The 18,992-nt window shown below is 36.3% G+C and overlaps 2 protein-coding genes and 1 gene segment (V, D, J or C); all 3 read right to left on the reverse strand.

Moving 5' to 3' along the window:
• Positions 1-485: 485 nt before the first annotated feature.
• LOC147332687 (immunoglobulin lambda-1 light chain-like) lies at positions 486-4,306 on the reverse strand. 2 transcript variants are annotated; one of them, XM_086290663.1, is made up of 4 exons: positions 4,261-4,306; positions 3,858-4,176; positions 1,670-1,704; positions 486-982 (listed from the first exon to the last, which is right to left on the reverse strand). In XM_086290663.1, exons 1-4 carry the CDS (start codon positions 4,298-4,300, stop codon positions 660-662), a joined length of 717 nt encoding a protein of 238 aa, XP_086146789.1. In that variant the 5' UTR covers positions 4,301-4,306; the 3' UTR covers positions 486-659. The 2 variants fall into 2 exon arrangements, with proteins under 2 accessions (XP_086146789.1, XP_086146788.1); XM_086290662.1 differs by having other exon boundaries at positions 1,670-1,707; positions 3,855-4,176; positions 4,261-4,300.
• A 2,608-nt stretch (positions 4,307-6,914) lies between these two features.
• Positions 6,915-12,450, reverse strand: LOC147332688 (immunoglobulin lambda-1 light chain-like). 4 transcript variants are annotated; one of them, XM_086290668.1, is made up of 4 exons: positions 12,411-12,450; positions 12,008-12,316; positions 8,066-8,110; positions 6,915-7,376 (listed from the first exon to the last, which is right to left on the reverse strand). In XM_086290668.1, exons 1-4 carry the CDS (start codon positions 12,448-12,450, stop codon positions 7,054-7,056), a joined length of 717 nt encoding a protein of 238 aa, XP_086146794.1. In that variant the 3' UTR covers positions 6,915-7,053. The 4 variants fall into 4 exon arrangements, with proteins under 4 accessions (XP_086146794.1, XP_086146792.1, XP_086146791.1 ...); XM_086290666.1 differs by having other exon boundaries at positions 8,066-8,100; positions 11,992-12,316; XM_086290665.1 differs by lacking the exons at positions 12,008-12,316; positions 12,411-12,450 and adding exons at positions 9,770-10,085; positions 10,182-10,299 and having other exon boundaries at positions 8,066-8,100.
• Positions 12,451-16,634: 4,184 nt separating this feature from the next.
• Positions 16,635-17,106, reverse strand: LOC147332689 (immunoglobulin kappa variable 3-15-like). The segment is given in 2 exon segments: positions 16,635-16,972; positions 17,067-17,106. Coding segments are annotated over 2 exon segments (378 nt in total).
• Between the last annotated feature and the right edge of the window lie 1,886 nt (positions 17,107-18,992).

An 18,992-nucleotide genomic window follows, 5' to 3' on the forward strand; every position in this document is an offset into this window, starting at 1 on the left:
AGATGGTGTGCACAGCTGAAGCTCTTCTACTCCGTTTTATATTAAACGAGAAAAAATAAAAATATTACTTGATGACTACGGCTGTGAAAACTTACTAGTTAAAACAGAAAGCTGACAGTTCTTCATTTACATATATCTATAAATAGTAGATGAACTCATGCAGGTGCATCCGGGGAAAGAAGAGAAGAGAGAGAAAGGTGATGGTTCACTGACTGAGGATGCAAATTAATGCAGGGTAGAAACAACATGTCATCTTAGTGTCACTGTGACCTTTTGTATGTTTATCTAAACTTAGGAAGCACTGCTCAATGGTGTGCAGCGATTGTACATTACGCTGTGACAAACAACACATACTTAAGCCTTTTCTGGCAAAAATAAGATGAAAACAACAAAAGCAAGAAAGAAAGAAGTATGAGTACAGTTTAAATGAACAACACTTTAATTAAGGTTTAAAAAAAATTCATGTATGAATATTTTAAACTGCATTTTATTAAAATAAGGAAAAAGACAGCAAAACATGAATTCCTAAAACTATGCAGTAATGACAAGAAAATATACTCATGGTGTAAATCTTATGCCTTATTCAGATTTCCAACATGAATATATTTTAGCAAACAGCAGTAGACAAGCCAATTTCAAATGCACATTCTGGTCCTCGACTATTCAGTGGGACATTCTGACTTCTTGATGGTTTTGTCTGAAGTCTGTGAGCCCAAAGACACTTTACATGTATAAACCTTATCCATGTTCCAGTCTGATGTCTGGATGGTCAGAGAGCTGCTGATTTGGTAAGTCTGGTCTGGTCTCTGAACAGCAGTGCTGGTAGAGATCCCACTGCTCACTGGACTCCCACCAGCCAACCAGCTCACATCTGCAAAAGGCACAGACTGACTGGACAGACAGACCAGAGAAGCTGTGTCGGACTGGAGCTCAGCACTGGACGGAGGGAAGACTGTCAGGACAGGAGGAGAGAGGCTGGAGCCTGAAAATACATGAAAGATGTTCAGGAAAAATCAAAGGAAATGAAATGAAATAATGAAAACAAAAAAAATCAAGACATCAATAAGAGTCAATATGGAATTAACATAATATTTGTTATGAAATTAGAAGAAAACAATACTACTATACTGTTATTTGCAAAAATATACAGACATAACCCAGCATAGCAATTGAATTTCTTTATAAGTTTTCCCAAAATAAAATATGATTAGCTACTCTTTAACTTTTCATGTAAGATGTCATGAATTTAATTCTGGTTTCTGCATAACATGTGAGCATTTTTCTTTCTTTAAAAAAAAAAAAATGGTACGGCCAGTTTCTAATCACTTAAAATTAATTTTTAACTTTAGTAACACTGTTAACTGCTATTGAAGAAAGAGAAAACAGGCCTATGTTTTTGAAATGCCAACCCAAATATAAATAAAAACATTATAAGAATAATAAGAACGAACAATATCATATTTCACATCATTCTCAGTGAACATTTATATAAAAATATACAAATTTGGTTTGACACCTTTTCAGTTTTTTGAAAACTATTACTACCTGAAACTATTTCAGATTGTACAAAATCACAAAACATGATGTTGAACAAGAAACATTTTGACTTAGTCATCAGCAGATTTTTGCAAAATCTCTCTTGTTTTATGATCAGTTAAAAAGTACTTACCTGTCACAATCAGCTTGGTGCCTTGTCCGAATACCACAGTGATTCAGTTTGTATACATGGCTGTACAAAAACCTCCTGACTGTCACTGATGAGGGGAGAGGAACTGAAACATCCTGTAGAGACCAACTTGTACTGTCAACATCTCATTCTCTTCATCAATCTGTTCATTTTAAACAATGTTAAAGTGTTTTAAATACCGTCTCTCTCTGTCTCTCTTATTCCTTCATGTCACTTGTTTTGTGCAAGATTTCATGAAGTCCTCGTTATTGGCCAGCATTAATCAGAGCTGCCTCTCAAGAAGATTTTGGTGACAGCCTTTCTTTCTGCCTTATAAATGTGTTTCTAATTACACACTGATGAATACTGAATCTGTTTGTAACAACGACCACCACTGAGAGTAATAGTCCTCAGGTCATATATATTTGTGTGTGTGTGTGTGTGTGTGTGTGTTTGTGTATTTGTGAACCAAAAATTGGTATTTATGTCAAAGTCTTATTCATTTCAAATAAGTTGAATGTTTATTGTGCTTTTGTTATTCAATTTGTTGGCATTCGTTTGTTGTAAAATAATTCTAAATTAGTATTGTATTCTTTGTTGTTCTTTTTATTCATTAGTCATCAATAACAAAGCATGTGATGTTAGGGGAACATACTATTGCTATCTGTTTGCTTTTGCAAATAAAAGTCTTATTTTTTATAATTTCTATTTGCACATAGCCTTTGGACCAGCTAATAGAGCAGGAAAATACAAGAAATGTATTTTTGACATAACTGTGTAGTGTAAACAGTCACTTTCAAGAACATTTACAGATCATCATTTGGTAGTTTATGGGCACTTGTACTAATTATTTAAGTGAAAATACATAAAATTCATTAAAGTTTCATGGTGCTCCTTTTGCTGCTCTAAGGTGCTATCTTCACCTTTTCTGCCAGGTCGTCGTCTGGTTTCCTGTGTCCTCTTGGCTTCTACACCCACGTGCTACTCACCTGTTGCTCGTCACTGCTAATCGATCCAGGCAGTACTGAAGGCCTTGTTGGAGCGCCGTTCCTCCTAAGTTCCTCGTTGTACCTCCTTTAGTGTAGGCCCGGCTCTCTCTAGTGTACTTCCCTGTGTTCCCTGGTATTTCTTCTAACATCTGTCTCCGTCTCCCTTTATAGATCTTCCTGGATCCTTGCTTGTTTCCCTTGGACCTGACATGGATAAGCATGAGTGAGAGTGAGTCACAGTGTGGAATTGGACTGAGTGTGTTTCCTGTTATGGACTGAAACAAAGAGTAGCGTGAGTGAGTTTTCCCTGACCTTCTCTTCGAATCCCTGGAACCTTCTTTGCATTATTCCCGTATATATGTAAATAACTCACCTGGTGTTGTAAATGAAACCCCTTTTGACTGCACATCTCTGAGTCCTGCTTAACTAAATGTGACATTCAAGTATTCTTGACAGAATTCCAGGAAGAAGAAAAGACACTGAGTAGATACTGTTTATTTCCTTCCCATGAGTATTATGTCAGTCAGTCTGAGCTTCATCATTTGATCTAGCTCAAACTGACTAGCTCAAATATATAAAATAATAATACAATAACTACAACAAATGACACCATCAGAATTACCAAAGTCATGTTTAATCACCATGTCTGACAAAAATAATGTTCTTGAAAAGTGGTTGTAAAAGTATCAAACATTTACTAGTGTCCTTAACCTCACCTTTCTACATTTTCCTTCTGCCTTATAAATATGTTTGTGATCAATACAAACTAAATGTAAATGAAGATGTCCTAGATGTTCTAAACTATCTTCAGTATAGCTTTGTATTTTTGTTTAACTGCATGTTAACAACACTTTGTTTTAAACAATAAGTTAAACTGCAGTTGGAATGTAACAGTTAGACATGTGAGTAGAGTCTATAAAATTTATTAAAAACAGCAACATATAATACTGTATGTTGGATAGTTTGGTTTAAATGATCATTTGGGCTGATGTGAGTAAATGAGAAGTACATATTTCAGTGCTTTGTTCTTTATGCTTTTAAAAATGGAAAAATTGAGTGTTTATCAACATGTTATGTGAAGGTGGTGAGTTTGACTGAGTTTTCTTGATGGGTCTTTTTTCTGCATGTAAAAGTTTCTCAAAAAGCAGAAGTACTAATGAGGAGGTTTTTGTCACAGCCTGAATCACTGTGATACGTATGCAGAAGCAGAGTCATCATATGTCTGACAGTAATAGACTGCAGAGTCTCCTGTCTCTGCTCGCTTGATAATGAACTGGTAATCAATGTTTGATGAGGATTTAGAGTTGAATCTGTCTGAGGAGAATCCTGTTCCAAAGCTGAGTGAGCTGCCAGAATAATGAAATCTTAGAACATACTGAGGAACCCCTCCAGGAACTTGTTTATACCAGCTAACATAATTCCCATAATATCTCTCTATGTTGCAGTTGAGAACAACTTCTTGACCTGGAGAAACTGTGTGGACAGCAGGTGTCTGGGTCAACACGATCACTGCATCAACATCTGCCAGGAAACACAGAAAAAAACGGAAGATAAATTTTAGCTCTAAATATGGAATAAAAAATAGGAATGAGAAGAAGATCTTACATGTTAGAGCAGTGATGAGAGTGCAGAGGGTCCACAGCATGTTGTCAGTGTGAGGTGTAAATGATCTTTACTGTTCAGCTGAGATGTGAGTGAGATTGTGAGAAGAGATACTGGAGCTTATAAAGACACCGAGGAAACCAAAGGAGGAGGAGATTCAACAAAACTACTTTCATTCATAGATCAAATGATTTATGAGCAGTTTGTCATTGTTGTTCACATTGTTTCACAATGTTTTGGATTCATATTCATCATTCATGCTCATGTCGGTCGTAAAATAATGTTCTCGAACAGTTAATGTAAAAGAAACAAATATTTATAACTGATGTCCTTATGCCCACACGTTCCATTTTCTTTCTACCCAAGTGTGTTTATGATCCATTTTCAACTAAAATTTAAGTGCATTTTCAGTTTATATATAAAAATGTTTTCTTGACAGTTGACAGTTCTTCATTTACATGTATCTATTTTACACAACCTCATTGTGTAACAAACACTATCCTTTTAGTCTGATTATTGCCACATGTACTGCAGCTGGAATGTAACAGTTGTAACACTATAGACTAGTATACATCAAATTTATGTAATTAAAGCGAATCACATACAGCAGCATACACATTTGTGTGTTTGTTAGCATTTTGTGTATAATCATTTGTGTTATTGCAGATGAATGTGCACATATTGAAATTCCTCGCTTATTTATATGTTCAGTGATAAATGTTAAAATGAGTCACAAAAGTAATTCAGTGTTTATTTCAGTTTTTTTCTCACATTGGGTCAAATCTCATCAAAGCTCTTTAAACGAGCTCTTTTGTCAGTCACAACTCTAGAGTGATTACTTTCCTGAATACTTTCCTGGATTAATGTTTTCAATCAAATTACTTCAAACTGAATATTTTGATAACTTGGTTTTCAGGGATGGTGAAAGCTTTGTATTAATAATAATAAACTTTATTTATAAAGCACACTTAAAAACCAAGGGTATGCCAAGGTGCTTAACAAGTAGCATAGAGAATAGAAGGAAGATAATAGAAATAGGACCAAAGCAAGTACTAGGTATGCAAACAGGTAGCTGTCACTGATACATAGGAAAGCAACAGGTACAGAGCAAACAAGAAGTTAAATGAGCATAAAAGTGCATAATATAAAATCATAAAAGAAATATTAACTAGAGGGAAAGGCAAGATTGAATAAGTGGGTTTTTAGTCGTGATTTGAACAGTGCAATGGAATCAGATGCGTGGAGGTCGAGAGGAAGGGTATTCCACAGTACCGGGGCAGCCAGAGCAAACGCACGGTCACCCCGGGACTTCAGCCGAAATCTGGGTTGGGTCAGAAGTAGTTGAGTGGCGGATCTAAGTGTTCTAGCAGGAGTATGTGATTTGAGAAGTTCACTAAGATAACGTTTGTGACCTCCAGGTTGGATTATTGTAATTCCTTGTACTACGGTCTTCCCTCTTCTCTTCTTCTTAGACTACAAACAGACCAAAATGAAGCAGCCCGCCTCTTGACTGGTACCAGGAAATTTTGCCTTATTACTCCTGTTCTAGCTAGCTTGCATTGGCTGCCCATAAAGTACCGTATTCAATTTAAAATATTACTCCTTACATTCACCTTAAAAGCAATGTGAGTCACAGCAGCAGGAGGCAATGTGGTCACATGAATGACACCCACTCACAAAATCTTTGGACATGAAAGTCCAAATATTTTGGGACGATACATGTTTAACTCTAAGAAAGGAAATAGGTGGCAAAATCCCTGTAGATCCCATGATGCTGTATCTTGGAGTAATTAAAGAGGATGTTGTGGTAAAAAAAAATAAGCTCATTGTTGGTTACAAAACAAATAGCTCAAAGAATGTGTATATAAAGGATATCTTTATGAGAGGATGGGTTTCACAAAAGTGGAAGGAATGGATTGCCTTCATGTGTCATGGTCCTGGGTCTTCTGCACAGTGTTTTGTGTTTTTCATTCAACTTCTGTTCTTGTTAGATATTACCGACTGGTTATATGTAATGGTTTTAATGTTCAATGGAAAACAATAAATGACAGCAGAAAGATGCAGAAAGGTTTAGTTTCATAACTGGACTTCATTAATGTTCTTTAACAGTAAGTTAGGTTTAGGCAAACATCGTACCGTGATCAGCTGTCTCTGAATGATCAAATGATATGAACTGAAACATTTCCATTAAAAACAGCAGGTCCATTTTATTTTACAGGGAGCCTATTTGCCATTTACTTGAGTTACTAAGACCTGCAGGTGCATCCTGGAAACGAAGAAACAGAAGCACGGAGAGGTGATGCTTCACTAACCGAGAGTGAAGATACATTTGCAAATCGACAACCAACATTTTAAACCAGTAACACTTGCCTTCTCTCTTACTCATGAAGAAATATTAAATGATGCTCTCTAGTGGTCAAATATTACTTAGTCTGTATGTCAGAATATACTTGTGTTTTAACTATGGGAGCAAGAAAATTGAAAATTTTGTGCTTATGAGTGTTGTTTTCCCCAGTGTGCCCCTCTCTAAAATGTAACAGTTCATTTCAATCACCTTAAATTTATGTTAGTGCAAAACAGTGGCACAATCCCATTTATTCACAAGAAAACACATTTTTAAATCAATGCTTTTATTAATTTAATGCAACATTCCTGAAAATACTTGTCAAAAACCAGCTAATGAATACATGACTTAAACCTTTTGCATTATTCTGATTTCTAACACGTAAAGACTGTAATGAGCAAACAGCACAAGCAGTAAAGAAGCAGATTTTAAAAGCACATTCTGGTCATCGACTACTCAGTGGGACATTCTGACTTCTTGATGGTTTTCTCTGAAGTCTGTGAGCCCAAAGACACTTTACATGTATAAACCTTATCGATGTTCCAGTCTGATGTCTGGATGGTCAGAGAGCTGCTGATTTGGTAAGTCTGGTCTGATCTCTGAACAGCAGTGCTGGTAGAGATCCCACTGCTCACTGGACTCCCAGCAGCCAACCAGCTCACATCTGCAAAAGGCACAGACTGACTGGACAGACAGACCAGAGAAGCTGTGTCGGACTGGAGCTCAGCACTGGACGGAGGGAAGACTGTCAGGACAGGAGGAGAGAGGCTGGAGCCTGAAAATACATGAAGAACATTCACAAAACAAAAAAAGATAAATAAAAGAAAGAAGGAAATTGGAAATGAAGTCATAACCAGAAGTAATCAAGAAGAGTCAATATGGAATAAACATAACATTTGTCGTGAAGTTAGAAGAAAACAAAACTAATGTACAATACCAAAATATATGGATCCAACATATTGTTTGAATTTCTTTTTTTTACCAAATAAAATATGATTAGTTACTGTTTAACTTTCCATGTAATATGTCTTTCATTTAATTCTACAGGTTTCTGCATAACATGTCAGCTAATGTGGGTAATTTTCTTTCATGTCAAAGTAAAGTGTACAGCCAGGTTCTAATCACTTCAAATTTTGAACTTTAGTAACACTGTTAAAAGCTATTGGAGAAAGAGAAAACGGGCCTTTGTATGTTTTTGAAATGCCAACCTAAACATAAATTAAAAGCAATAAGAACGGGAAAACAACATATTTCACATCCTTTTTTATAGAACTGGTTTGACCCCATTTCACATTTTTTAAACATGTAATTCATGTCTCCTGTATATGGAGACAACCTGAAACTATTTCAGATTGTACAAAATCATAAAAAATGATGCAGCACAAGAAACATATTGAACTAAGTAGTCACCAGCAGATTTTTGCAAAATCTCTGTTGTTTTATGATCAGTTAAAAAGTACTTACTTGTCACAATCAGCTTGGTGCCTTGTCCGAATACCACAGTGATTCAGTTTGTATACATGGCTGTACAAAAACCTCCTGACTGTCACTGATGAGGGGAGAGGAACTGAAACATCCTGTAGAGACTAACTTTCACTGTCAACATCTCATTCCCTTCATCAATCTGTTTGTATTTTATAACTGTGTCTCTCTGTGTAGTCATGTTTTTTCTTTTATGTCACTTGTTTTGTGCAAGATTTAATAAAGTCCTCATTATTGGCCAGCATTAATCAAAGCTGTACTGTCTCTCAATAAGATTTTGGCCAGAGTCTGCTTCACTATGAACCAGCTTTATTGGAAGAGTCTTCCAATGTCTAACAGGAACTCACTGCAGAGTCTCCTGTCTCTGCATGATTGATAATAGACTTGAAATCAGTATTTGGTCAGGATTTAGATATTAATCTGTCTGAGGAGAATCCTGCTGAAAAGGCAGGTGAGCTGTGAGAATGATGAAATCTCAGAACTGAGGAGAAGAACCAGGAACCTTTTTGTACCAGCTGAAATAAAAGCTTTTAGCTTTTTTAATGTTGTATTTGAGCAGGTTAAAGGTTAAAAAAAAAAAGAATTTAAAAAATGAGCAATCCAATGTTTAATAAGATGATGATGAGGACGTAGAGTTGAATCTTTCTGAGGAGAATCTTGTTTCAAAGCTTTTGAACTGTCAGAATGGAGAAATCTTGGAACATACAGAACTTGTTTATACCAGCTAACAAAATTCCTATCATCTCTCTCAATGTTGCAGTTGAGAACAGCTAGTTGAAAACTTTGTACTTAAGTACAGTAAGTAAGTATTTCTATTTGGTTACTTCCCACCTCTGGGGACAGAGAACCTATTCCAACGCCAAGTGAGCTGCCAGAATGACAAAACTGAGGAACCCCTCCTTCTTTTTTAGACCATCTAACATAATTCAACCACGTTGCACCTGAGAACAACTTCTTGACCTGGAGAAACCTTGTGGACAGCAGGTATCTGGATAAACACTTCCGCTGCATTAACATGTGCCAACAAACACAGAAAGAACATGAGTGAAATGTCTTTCTCCAAAAACATGGGCTATGAAACAGATGAGAAGAACGACTTACATTTTAGAGAAGTGATGAGAGAGCAGACAGTCCCCAGCATGTTGTCAGTGTGAGGTGTAAACATCCTTAACTATTCAGTTGAGTTGTGAAAAGAATTGTAGTGAGAAGCAAGCACCAGATAAAATTTTATTTTGCTGCATTTTCACTTGAAACATTTTTGAACTTTAACAGTATCTATTTAGGTTGATTAATGTGATTTACTGCAGCTGGAATGTTACAGTTATCAGAATTTTAGACAATCATTTATCAAATTGCTGTTATTTAAAAACGTGCACATCATTGTGTACAATTGGTGGTCCTTGATATTTTATATACTCATTTTATATATCAGTGATGATTGCTTAAATGCATCAAAAAGAGTAATTCCGTGTTTCTTAAAAACACTCTCTAAAGTTGGTGGGTTTTCATTGATGAACATTAAAATAAAAAATAAAAAAATAACAATAAAAACACACTATTTGAAGGTGGTGGGTTTACACTGAGTTTGCTGAATGGGTCTTTTGTCAGCATGTGGAAAAAAAGAGCATCAAAAAGCAGAAGTATCAGTGAGGAGGTTTTTGTCACAGTGTAAATCACTGTGATACAGCAGCAGAGCCGTCCCATGTCTTACAGTAATAGACTGCAGAGTCTCCCTCCTCCACATTTTTGATGATCAAACTATAATCTGTTGTTGACTGATGAGTGGATGTGAATTTTGGAGAGGAGAACCCAGAGCCATAACTTGGAAGACTATCGATATAATAAAAATACAGCACAAACTGAGGAACTCCTCCTGGAATCTGTTTGTACCAATAGACATAGCTATCAACAGTCCCCAGGTTACAGTCCATGGTGGCTGTCTCTCCTTTCCTCACTGATAAAACAGGAGGTTTCTGTGTCAGCACCGTCACACCACTCACACCTGTAAACAGCAATAAGACATGGAGTCAAGAGAAACACAAGCACATATGAATCCTACAAATAACTACTGATCTGAAGTGTAAATGAGGTTCCATACATGTTAGAGCAGTGATGAGAGCACAGAGAGTCACCAGCATGTTGTCACTGTGTGTTGAGACTTGGAACTTGGAAAGCAATAGAACTGCTTCTGTAGGAGGAGAGGAGGTGTGAACCATTAAATATGACACTGAAACTCAGAGAGACTGACAGGAGGAGGAGCTAAACCTGGATAGTTTGTGATGTTTGGGGTAACTTAACTAGAGGGTAATTCTGCTTTTGTATTAATAATTGTTGGTGATAGTGATGTCTCCCTCCTCTCCCCTAAAATTGTGGTGTTATATTTTATTATCATAAGTATCATAAATAACTATGTCCTTCAGTTTTATTATTGATGCTTTAACCATTACCAGTTTTTATATTTATATTTAGACAAAAACAGAGCAGAACCCCACTAACTGTTATAATTAGTCAACAAACAAAATGCATAACCTGCATTGTGGTTCGGGTTAGGAGAACATTTTATAAAATATTACATCATTAATGAATATTGAACAACTGAACAAAGAGTTCAAATACAGATCACATTGATACAAACATTTTGATATAGTTCAAATACCAGTTTCTCTCATCTATATTATATTTTATTATTATAAGTTATTATAAGTTGGTTTCTATGTTCTTAAGATTTATTATTGATGCTTTAACCATTACCAGTTTTTATATTTGGACAAAAACAGAGCAGAACCCCACTAACTGTTACAATTAATTGTTATAATTAGTCAACAAACAAAATGCACAACCTTTTGTGTAACATCACATGAAACCGGAGTTGTTAGGGTTAGGAGAACATTTCATAAAATGTTACGTCATTAATGAATATTGAACAGCTGAACAAAGACTTCAAATACAGATCACTGTGATACAAACGATTCACAAATACCAGTCTCTCTCATCTACATCTTGAGAGTTAAACAATCTGATTATCACTGTGACACATATTATTGCAAACTGATGAAACTGAGCACCACTGTTACTAACACTCAGGATGTAACTCTTCTAATCCTGGTGCACAATGCTGGTGGTGAATACCTGTTTGCACACAGGTGTGTACAAAAAAGTACTCACATTTCTTGGGTGACTGCTGCCTCTAAACATATCGGTCTTGTGTGCTGCTCAGTAACATTCAGTATTTATTATTTACTGTTACTTATGCTTATGTTGATTGTTGCTGTGGGTTTCCATACTGTGTTGTTCTCTTTTTGCTTGTTTTTTTTCCCCAGCAGGTGATCAAACAGATTTTTAGTGTCTTTTCTCTCTGTCTCTCTGTTTTTCTTTACCTCTCCTTCTCTTGAGCCTCTTCCCTAATTCTCTTTTCTTTGTCTTTCCTATCCCCAGGTTCTGTCCATTTAGATTGTAAGAACTTAAAATTAAAAAAAGAAATCAATACATAAATAATAAATATCGAACAAACTGTGACAATCAAGTGGACCATTATGGCAAAAGCTGTAACGATCAGCTTGCAAAAAATACATCTGTTGGACATTTTCCTTGGCCTTGAGACAATACAAAAAAACCCCCCCAAAAAAACGAATTGAGTCTGATGTCTATTATATTACTTATAGATAACAGCATACAGTATTGGTCTCCTGTTTTGTATATCATTATTTGAGTAGTTTTGACTGAATAGTCCCCTCTTGGCTTTTTTCATGATTTTCCTGATTAATATTAAAATAAAAAAACAAAACAAATAACACAGTATTTGAAGGTGGTGGGGTTTCAGTGAGTTGTTGGAGGAGTCTTATTAGGATACCAAAAAGCAGAAGTATCTGTGAGGAGGTTTTTGTCACAGAGTAAATCACTGTGATACCCCACTGCTAGCAGAGTCATCCCATGTCTTACAGTAATAGACTGCAGAGTCTCCCTCCTCCACATTTTTGATGATCAAACGATAATCTGTTGTTGACTGATGAGTGGATGTGAATTTTGGAGAGGAGAACCCAGAGCCATAGTTTGGAGAACTCCAGCCATGATAAAACCTCACTACATGCTGAGGAACTCCTCCTGGAATCTGTTTATACCAATAAGCAGGATAGTTATCAACAGTCCCCAGGTTACAGTCCATAGTGGCTGTCTCTCCTTTCCTCACTGATAAAACAGGAGGTTTCTGTGTCAGCACCGTCACAGCACTCACACCTGCAAATAACAAAAAGACATGGAGTCAAGAGAAACACACTGACATTTAAATGTAACATGAGGTCTTTTCTTCAGTATCTTTTAGACTCTTTACATGTTAGAGCAGTGATGAGAGCATAGAGAGTCACCAGCATGTTGTCACTGTGTGTTGAGAATGGATTTGTAATTTGGAAAGAGATTTGACTCCTTCTGTAGAGGAGAGGAGGTGTCAACCATTAAATATGTCACTGAAACTCAGAGAGACTGACAGGAGGAGCAGCACTGGATCCCCCCCCTTTCTCTAAGCTGTATTATTAACATTATTTTCATGAACACTGATGTTGGTAATGTCTTGTTTTTTTCTTCTTTTTTCCCCTTTGTTCATTTATTTATTGTTTGTTCGTTTGATTGTTGTTTTGAATTTTATAATGGTTACTTTCTCCACATCTAAAATGAGACAGGATTATAGTTGGTTATATTTTACTTAAACTTGTGTTTTATTCAAAAAATACGCCAAGATCTAAAATTTGCTAAATTTGAATTCATCACCATCTAGAGAACACTGTTAGATATTTTTAATGATGCTGAGTGTTAGATTTGTATTGTTGATTGTCATTTATGCTTAGAAATATTTACTCATATATGCTTAGAAGTGTATATAATCATTGGTGGATTGAAAGGATGTTTCATCCTAAAGTAACAGCTCTGTGTGTTAGGGAGTGCATCCGTTCTTCTAGAGTGTCCTTGGTATAAATCACATACTCCCTAGGAGAGTTTCTCTTTTCTTGTTGATTTATGGTATAGCAAGCACACGTATATCTGTTTAAGTATAAGAGCCTTTTGTTCAGATGGACCGCTAGACTCCTGGCACCAGCTTTGGGGAGTCTTCACAGGGTCACATCTGGACACCACACACACACACACACACACACACACAGTATTCTTTGTTCACATGTATACCTATGTAAGATGTCATATGTTAATGACCCTATGCATATTCATGTAACCACAATAAAAGGAGTGCTATGGGGAGCCTGGCTGAGAGTCTGACGGAGGTCAAGTGGTGGAACGACACTCGGCTCCAGCCAGCTTTCCCTCATGCATGAGTAAAACCAGCCTGCTTGTGTCTTGCTTTGCAGTGTAACTATATTGTCTTCAACGTTCCAGCGGATAGGTACAAGCTACAAACCTATCACTGAGGTTCTTGTATATTTACCTCACTAAACGTTACATTAGTGAATACTTTCACACTAACTTGATCAGACTGCTTTTGCAGCTTTTTCTCCCAGCACAGCTCTCTCCTCCAGTCTGAGTCACCTCCTGATAGAGGGAGAGCCTCATTAGCTGATCAGCCCCAGCTGCAGTTAAGTAGCAGAGGGGGTTGTTAATCAGCACAGGAGCACAGAGGCTGCAGCCAGAAAATACACAGTGTTCAACAGCTATAAATGCCATAAAAGTCTAAAAGTCTAGAAAATGACAGTAATGATATTAGCATTATTTGCAGAAACATTAAGTTTTCAGCTTAAAAGTTCCAAACTATGAAAAACCATTAAGAACATCCAGTGAAAGGGAAGCACAGAAAATATATGCTGTTCCAAAAAAATTAAAGAAACACTTTTTAAGAGTATCGCATCAAGTATGTTAAATTTCTGGTCTGATCAGTCAAGTAGCAGAGGTTTGTTAGATTGTTAATCAATTTCAGCTGCTTTAGTCTTAATGCAATCAACAACAGGTGCACAACACAGGCAATGGTGAAAGAACAATCAAAACAAATGATTTTACACGTGGGAGTCACTGGCATTTTCCCCTTTTACTTTTTCTGAGTGTTTCTTCACTGGTTTTGTATTTGGTTATGGTCAGTGTCTTAGCTGGTAGAATGAAGAAAAACATGGACTCCAGCTCCTCCAGTACGGTGGAGGAGTGTGTGTCTCTGGTCCAGTGGATTCTGAGTTCCTACTGGTGCACGACCAGTGTTGGTCAAGTTACTTGAAAAAAGTAATCAATAACTAATTACTGATTACTTATTTTCAAAAGTAATTAATTACTTAGTTACTTAGTTACTTTTTAAAAACACGATTTACAACCTGAATAGGTGATAAAGCGATAGATCTTTCAGCCCAATTCTACTTTTTCTACATAATCCATCATACAAAATGTAATCAAATGGAAAAGTCTCTTTTTTTAACTTGTTTTATTAGTTTTAATCTTTTAACTTTATGCATCAAGCAAAAATTAAATTATATGCAACATTCTCTGACTGGAAGAAATTTGTTTAACATTTAAACCTATTTTCTGCACATTCCAGCACATAAAATAAAATATTTTTTTTCGTGTTTACACTCACTCTTTCAAATAGATGCAAGTAAAACACAGCAGAAAATAAATAAAGTCAAAGACTAGCGGTCTATTTTCACCTGTAAAGCAGGAGTGCGGTAGGCGGAGGTTTACCCTGGTGCAGGTGTGCCGCAGCGGTCAGTTGAGGAATCCGCGAGTTTCTCTGTGAGTTTCCCATTACGTCGTAGTGCACTCGGTGCTTGCTTGGAAGTTTAGGGGTTTTTTCGCTGTAAAAAGAAGTTTTCTTCCCACGCACAACTGACGCTAATGTTTTTGTCACTTTTTATGGAATCAAACTTAAAATAACGTCAGTACTTCCACACTTTAAACGCTGCACGCTCATACCCTCTCCCGCACTGATATATTATCCACTGTTGATCTGCACACAGCTGTTGTCATGAACGTCGCACTTGCTTACGTCACTGTCATGAGACATTCTCGCAAAAAAATCACGGTTTTAGTAACGCAGTAACGCAGCGTTCCTACGGGAAAGTAACGGTAATCTAATTACCGTTTTTGCAATAGTAATCCCTTACTTTACTCGTTACTTGAAAAAAGTAATCGCGTTACAACTAACGCGTTACTGCCCATCTCTGATCAAGACTAATGTGATATATTAGATAATTTCTATATTGGTTACAATTAAGATTATTTTTACTTTTCCAGTTCACGAGGACTGTTTTCTTGGCAATGCATAGGGCAGCCATATGGGCTATATTCTTTTCTGTAGTGACATAATCTAAGATGCCCAACAAGCACACTAAAGGGGAAGTTGAAATGTAACATTTCAGACACTTTGATAAGTATTCACATATCTCGCGCCAAAACTTCTGAACTGGTGAACAGAACCAAAGAGCATGGATGTAATTGTCCGGTGTATTGGCTTGACAGTGTGAGCAGTTGTTGGAGAACATAAAGCCCATCTTGAACATCTGATGACCTGTATAGTGCACTGTATGTAATATTTTGTAGTATTGAAGTAATTGAAGACTGGGATTTCTAATTAAATAAAGGGTTTTTATGCATACCTGAGACCAGGTCTGGACTGGGACACCGGCCCACCAGTTATTATAAGGAAAAGCCATAAAGCCTTTGAATGAATACAAATGCTGTTGTGACAGTGATGTACACTATCTTGTTGGTATATATGTATTAATCCAATAAACTTAAACCTACACCATCCTCCCTATTCTGGTATTTTAAACAGTACTTAGGGGAAATATCAAACAATCTAATCAATATTTACATATACCTAACTAGCAGTGTTGCCAACTCCCAGCAAGAAAATAGGGAACAACCCCCCACTCTCTGCCTCATGATGCTTAATTGACTTAATTGACTGTAATTTATTGCCAGGGTAAAAAAAAATGCACAGAAACCAATTATTTTTCTACAGTAATTAAATACATTCAACATCTTTCTTCAACCGAATTGTAGACTGCACACATGGTACCTTCCCAAAGGAAAAAGTACCATCTGTATTAATAATAATAATAATAATAATTTAACTTAATTTAATTTAATTTAATAATTTAACCCATTCACTCAGTGAAGCAGTATATTCCTCTTTCATAACAACAAATTAGATACATTGATTATCTAAAAAAAAAGAAAAAAGAAAAAACAATAGGCATACACAAACACAGTTTGTCTATCTATAAATGTTTACATTCTCTTTCTACCTCACTAACATGCTTCTTCTCTCTGCAACTAGAGGCTACAGCTTGGAATCTGATTCAGAAATAACATGTTGACAATGTTTTGATCAAACGTATTTTACACCACAATGGTATTGAAAGCTGAAGATGTGAGACTTTGAGTGAATAATGTGTGTATATTTTGGTGCTTTTTTTTTTAATTTAAAATGAAAGTGCAAATGAAAAAAAATTACAATGAATAAATTCAATAAAGCAATGTTTAAGAACTAATTGTGTGCCTTTGGTGCACTGAGTTTGTGCACAAAAAGCAGAAGTAAGGAGTGAGGAAGTTTTTGTCACAGTGTAAATCACTGTGATACGTACTCATTAACAGAGCTGTCCCATGTCTGACAGTAATAGACTGCAGAGTCTCCCTCCTCCACACTCTTGATGATCAAACGATAATCTGTTGTTGACTGATGAGTGGATGTGAATTTTGAAGAGGAGAACCCAGAGCCATAGGTTGGAGAACTATGGCTACGATAAAAATACAGCACAAACTGAGGACTTCCTCCTGGAATCTGTTTATGCCAGGCAGCACGATTGCCAGTAACAGTCCCCAGGTTACAGTCCATAGTGGCTGTCTCTCCTTTCCTCACTGATAAAACAGGAGGTTTCTGTGTCAGCACCGTCACACCGCTCACACCTGCAAACAACAAGAAGACATGGAGTCAAGAGAAACACACTGATATTTAACTGTAACATGAGGTCTATTCTTCAATATATTTTAGACTCTTTACATGTTAGAGCAGTGATGAGAGCACAGAGAGTCACCAGCATGTTGTCTGAGTGGGCTGAGAACTGAGTGGAGAGGCGATGGTGGAGGAACTATTTAATACAACTAACAGGAGGAGGAGCTTTGGAGTTTTCTTTTTTCCGCTTGCCTGTGTTATTAATATTAATAACAATAATAATATGTCTTGTATATATAGTTTTTTTTTTAAATTATTTTGGAATGGTTAATAGCCATTCTTTTTCCATGGTTGGTTATATTTTATACTTTTAACTTGTATTGTATTTATAAACTATAATTAGATTAGCATATTCTGAAGCAACATAAAGTTTACAATTTCAGCTTTAGCTCTGTAAAAAAATCATTTTCACAGAAAGTTATTCTCTCACATGTCAAACTTTGTGGTGACTTTGCACAACAGTGGGATCATCTAATTAAATAACTAAATATCTGTAAGTAAGATGGGCCTGTTTAAAATGTGATGTATAAAAACAGTTTTTTAAAAACAGAAGCAGTTTGCTGCTTGAAATTCCCACCCTGTGATAAACCATTAAGATTCAGCAACAAAATAAAATTGATATAATTATGTCAAAATTTGTCACAGCAGTTGCATCATGACAGCTGACGGCATTTTGCTGTGAGACAAAACTGCACATTCCAGGGTGGCCTTTTGTTGTGGGCAGTCTGAGGTACACCTGTGCACTACTCATGATGTCAGATCAGCATCCTGATGTGGCACACCTGTGAGGTGGGATGGATTATCTCAATATGGCAGATGTGCCCAATACCACACATTTGGACTGATTTGTGACCACTGTTTGGGAGAGATGGTTATATTGTGTATCTGGAATGAATTTTAGGTCTCTACGTCCATCCCATGGGGAATGGGAGCAGTAACAAAGGTGTTGCGTTTATATTTTTGTTGAGTGTAATAATGAGGAGGTTTTTGTCACAGCCTGAATCACTGTGATACGGGTGCAGAAGCAGAGTCATCCCACGTCTGACAGTAATACACTGCAGAGTCTCCTGTCTCTGTTCGCTTGATAATGAACTGGTAATCAATATTTGATGAGGATTTAGAGTTGAATCTGTCTGAGGAGAATCCTGTTCCAAAGCTGAGTGAGCTGCCAGAATGAAGAAATCTTAGAACATACTGAGGAACCCCTCCAGGAACTTGCTTATACCAGTTAATATAATTCCTGGCTTGAAATCATATTCACAATTAGCATGTTTTTGATCAAATTCTAAGAAGCTTGGAAAGAAGATGACCTGGATGACTGAGAACCTTCACAGTTTTTGATCAGACATATGCTACAGTACAATAATAATAAAAGCTGATGATGTGAGGCTTTGTGTGTGAATAATGTGTGTGTATTCTGGGGCTTTCTTTATTTAAAGTGAAAATTTAAATGAAGATAAAAATAATATCAATAAAAATAACAGAACAATGTTTAAAAATTAATTGTGTGAGTCTGGACCAAAAAAAGCACAAGTTGCTAGCTTTGAGTTGCTAGATATTAGATATTATATTATTAGATATTAGTCATATTTCAATGACTCTGTCTTTATAGGGTGGTGAAAAATTTACATTCATTCATCCCAGAATTGAAGTGACTGACTTACTATTCATGTTTTGGCGAATGTGAAAAGGTTGTTGTTGTTTTTTTGAATTTTTGGGGTGTCCTGTGCACAGGTCTGTGTCATAAAAATGCCCTAACTGCTTGTCAGAACTGCATAATGAGTGTTATGATGATTCTGCTTTGAGAAATTTGCAAAAATTGACAGAGAAAAACTACAAAATATTATCTGCATAATGTGTTGCAGATAATGTAAACCCACCACTTTATCTTGGTGGGTTTATACTGAGTTTGCTTGATCTCTCTGTTATCAGGATGTGGAAGAGTGTCAAAAAGAAGATGAAGAGAAATAAAAA

Source organism: Aulonocara sp. 'chitande type north' Nkhata Bay, linkage group LG4 (assembly GCF_057382095.1).
Source record: "Aulonocara sp. 'chitande type north' Nkhata Bay isolate Kocher_YH1m ecotype deep benthic linkage group LG4, A_spYH_male_GT1.1, whole genome shotgun sequence".
NCBI classification, from domain to species: Eukaryota; Metazoa; Chordata; class Actinopteri; order Cichliformes; family Cichlidae; genus Aulonocara; species Aulonocara sp. 'chitande type north' Nkhata Bay.

What these genes read in the sequence shown, in the direction of transcription:
- LOC147332687 (XM_086290662.1), bottom strand. Translation starts at nt 4,300, where the DNA reads ATGCTGTGGACCCTCTGCACTCTCATCACTGCTCTAACAT. An exon ending in TCTCATCACTGCTCTAACAT is followed by an intron (nt 4,177 to 4,260) that starts GTAAGATCTTCT and finishes GTTTCCTGGCAG; the next exon opens with ATGTTGATGCAGTGATCGTG. An exon ending in TATGATGACTCTGCTTCTGC is followed by an intron (nt 1,708 to 3,854) that starts ATACGTATCACA and finishes AAACTGAATCAC; the next exon opens with TGTGGTATTCGGACAAGGCA.
- LOC147332688 (XM_086290665.1), bottom strand. Translation starts at nt 10,299, where the DNA reads ATGGTTCACACCTCCTCTCCTCCTACAGAAGCAGTTCTATTGCTTTCC. An exon ending in ACATGGGACGGCTCTGCTGC is followed by an intron (nt 8,101 to 9,769) that starts TGTATCACAGTG and finishes CTGAATCACTGT; the next exon opens with GGTATTCGGACAAGGCACCA. An exon ending in CACCAAGCTGATTGTGACAA is followed by an intron (nt 7,377 to 8,065) that starts GTAAGTACTTTT and finishes ATGTATTTTCAG; the next exon opens with GCTCCAGCCTCTCTCCTCCT.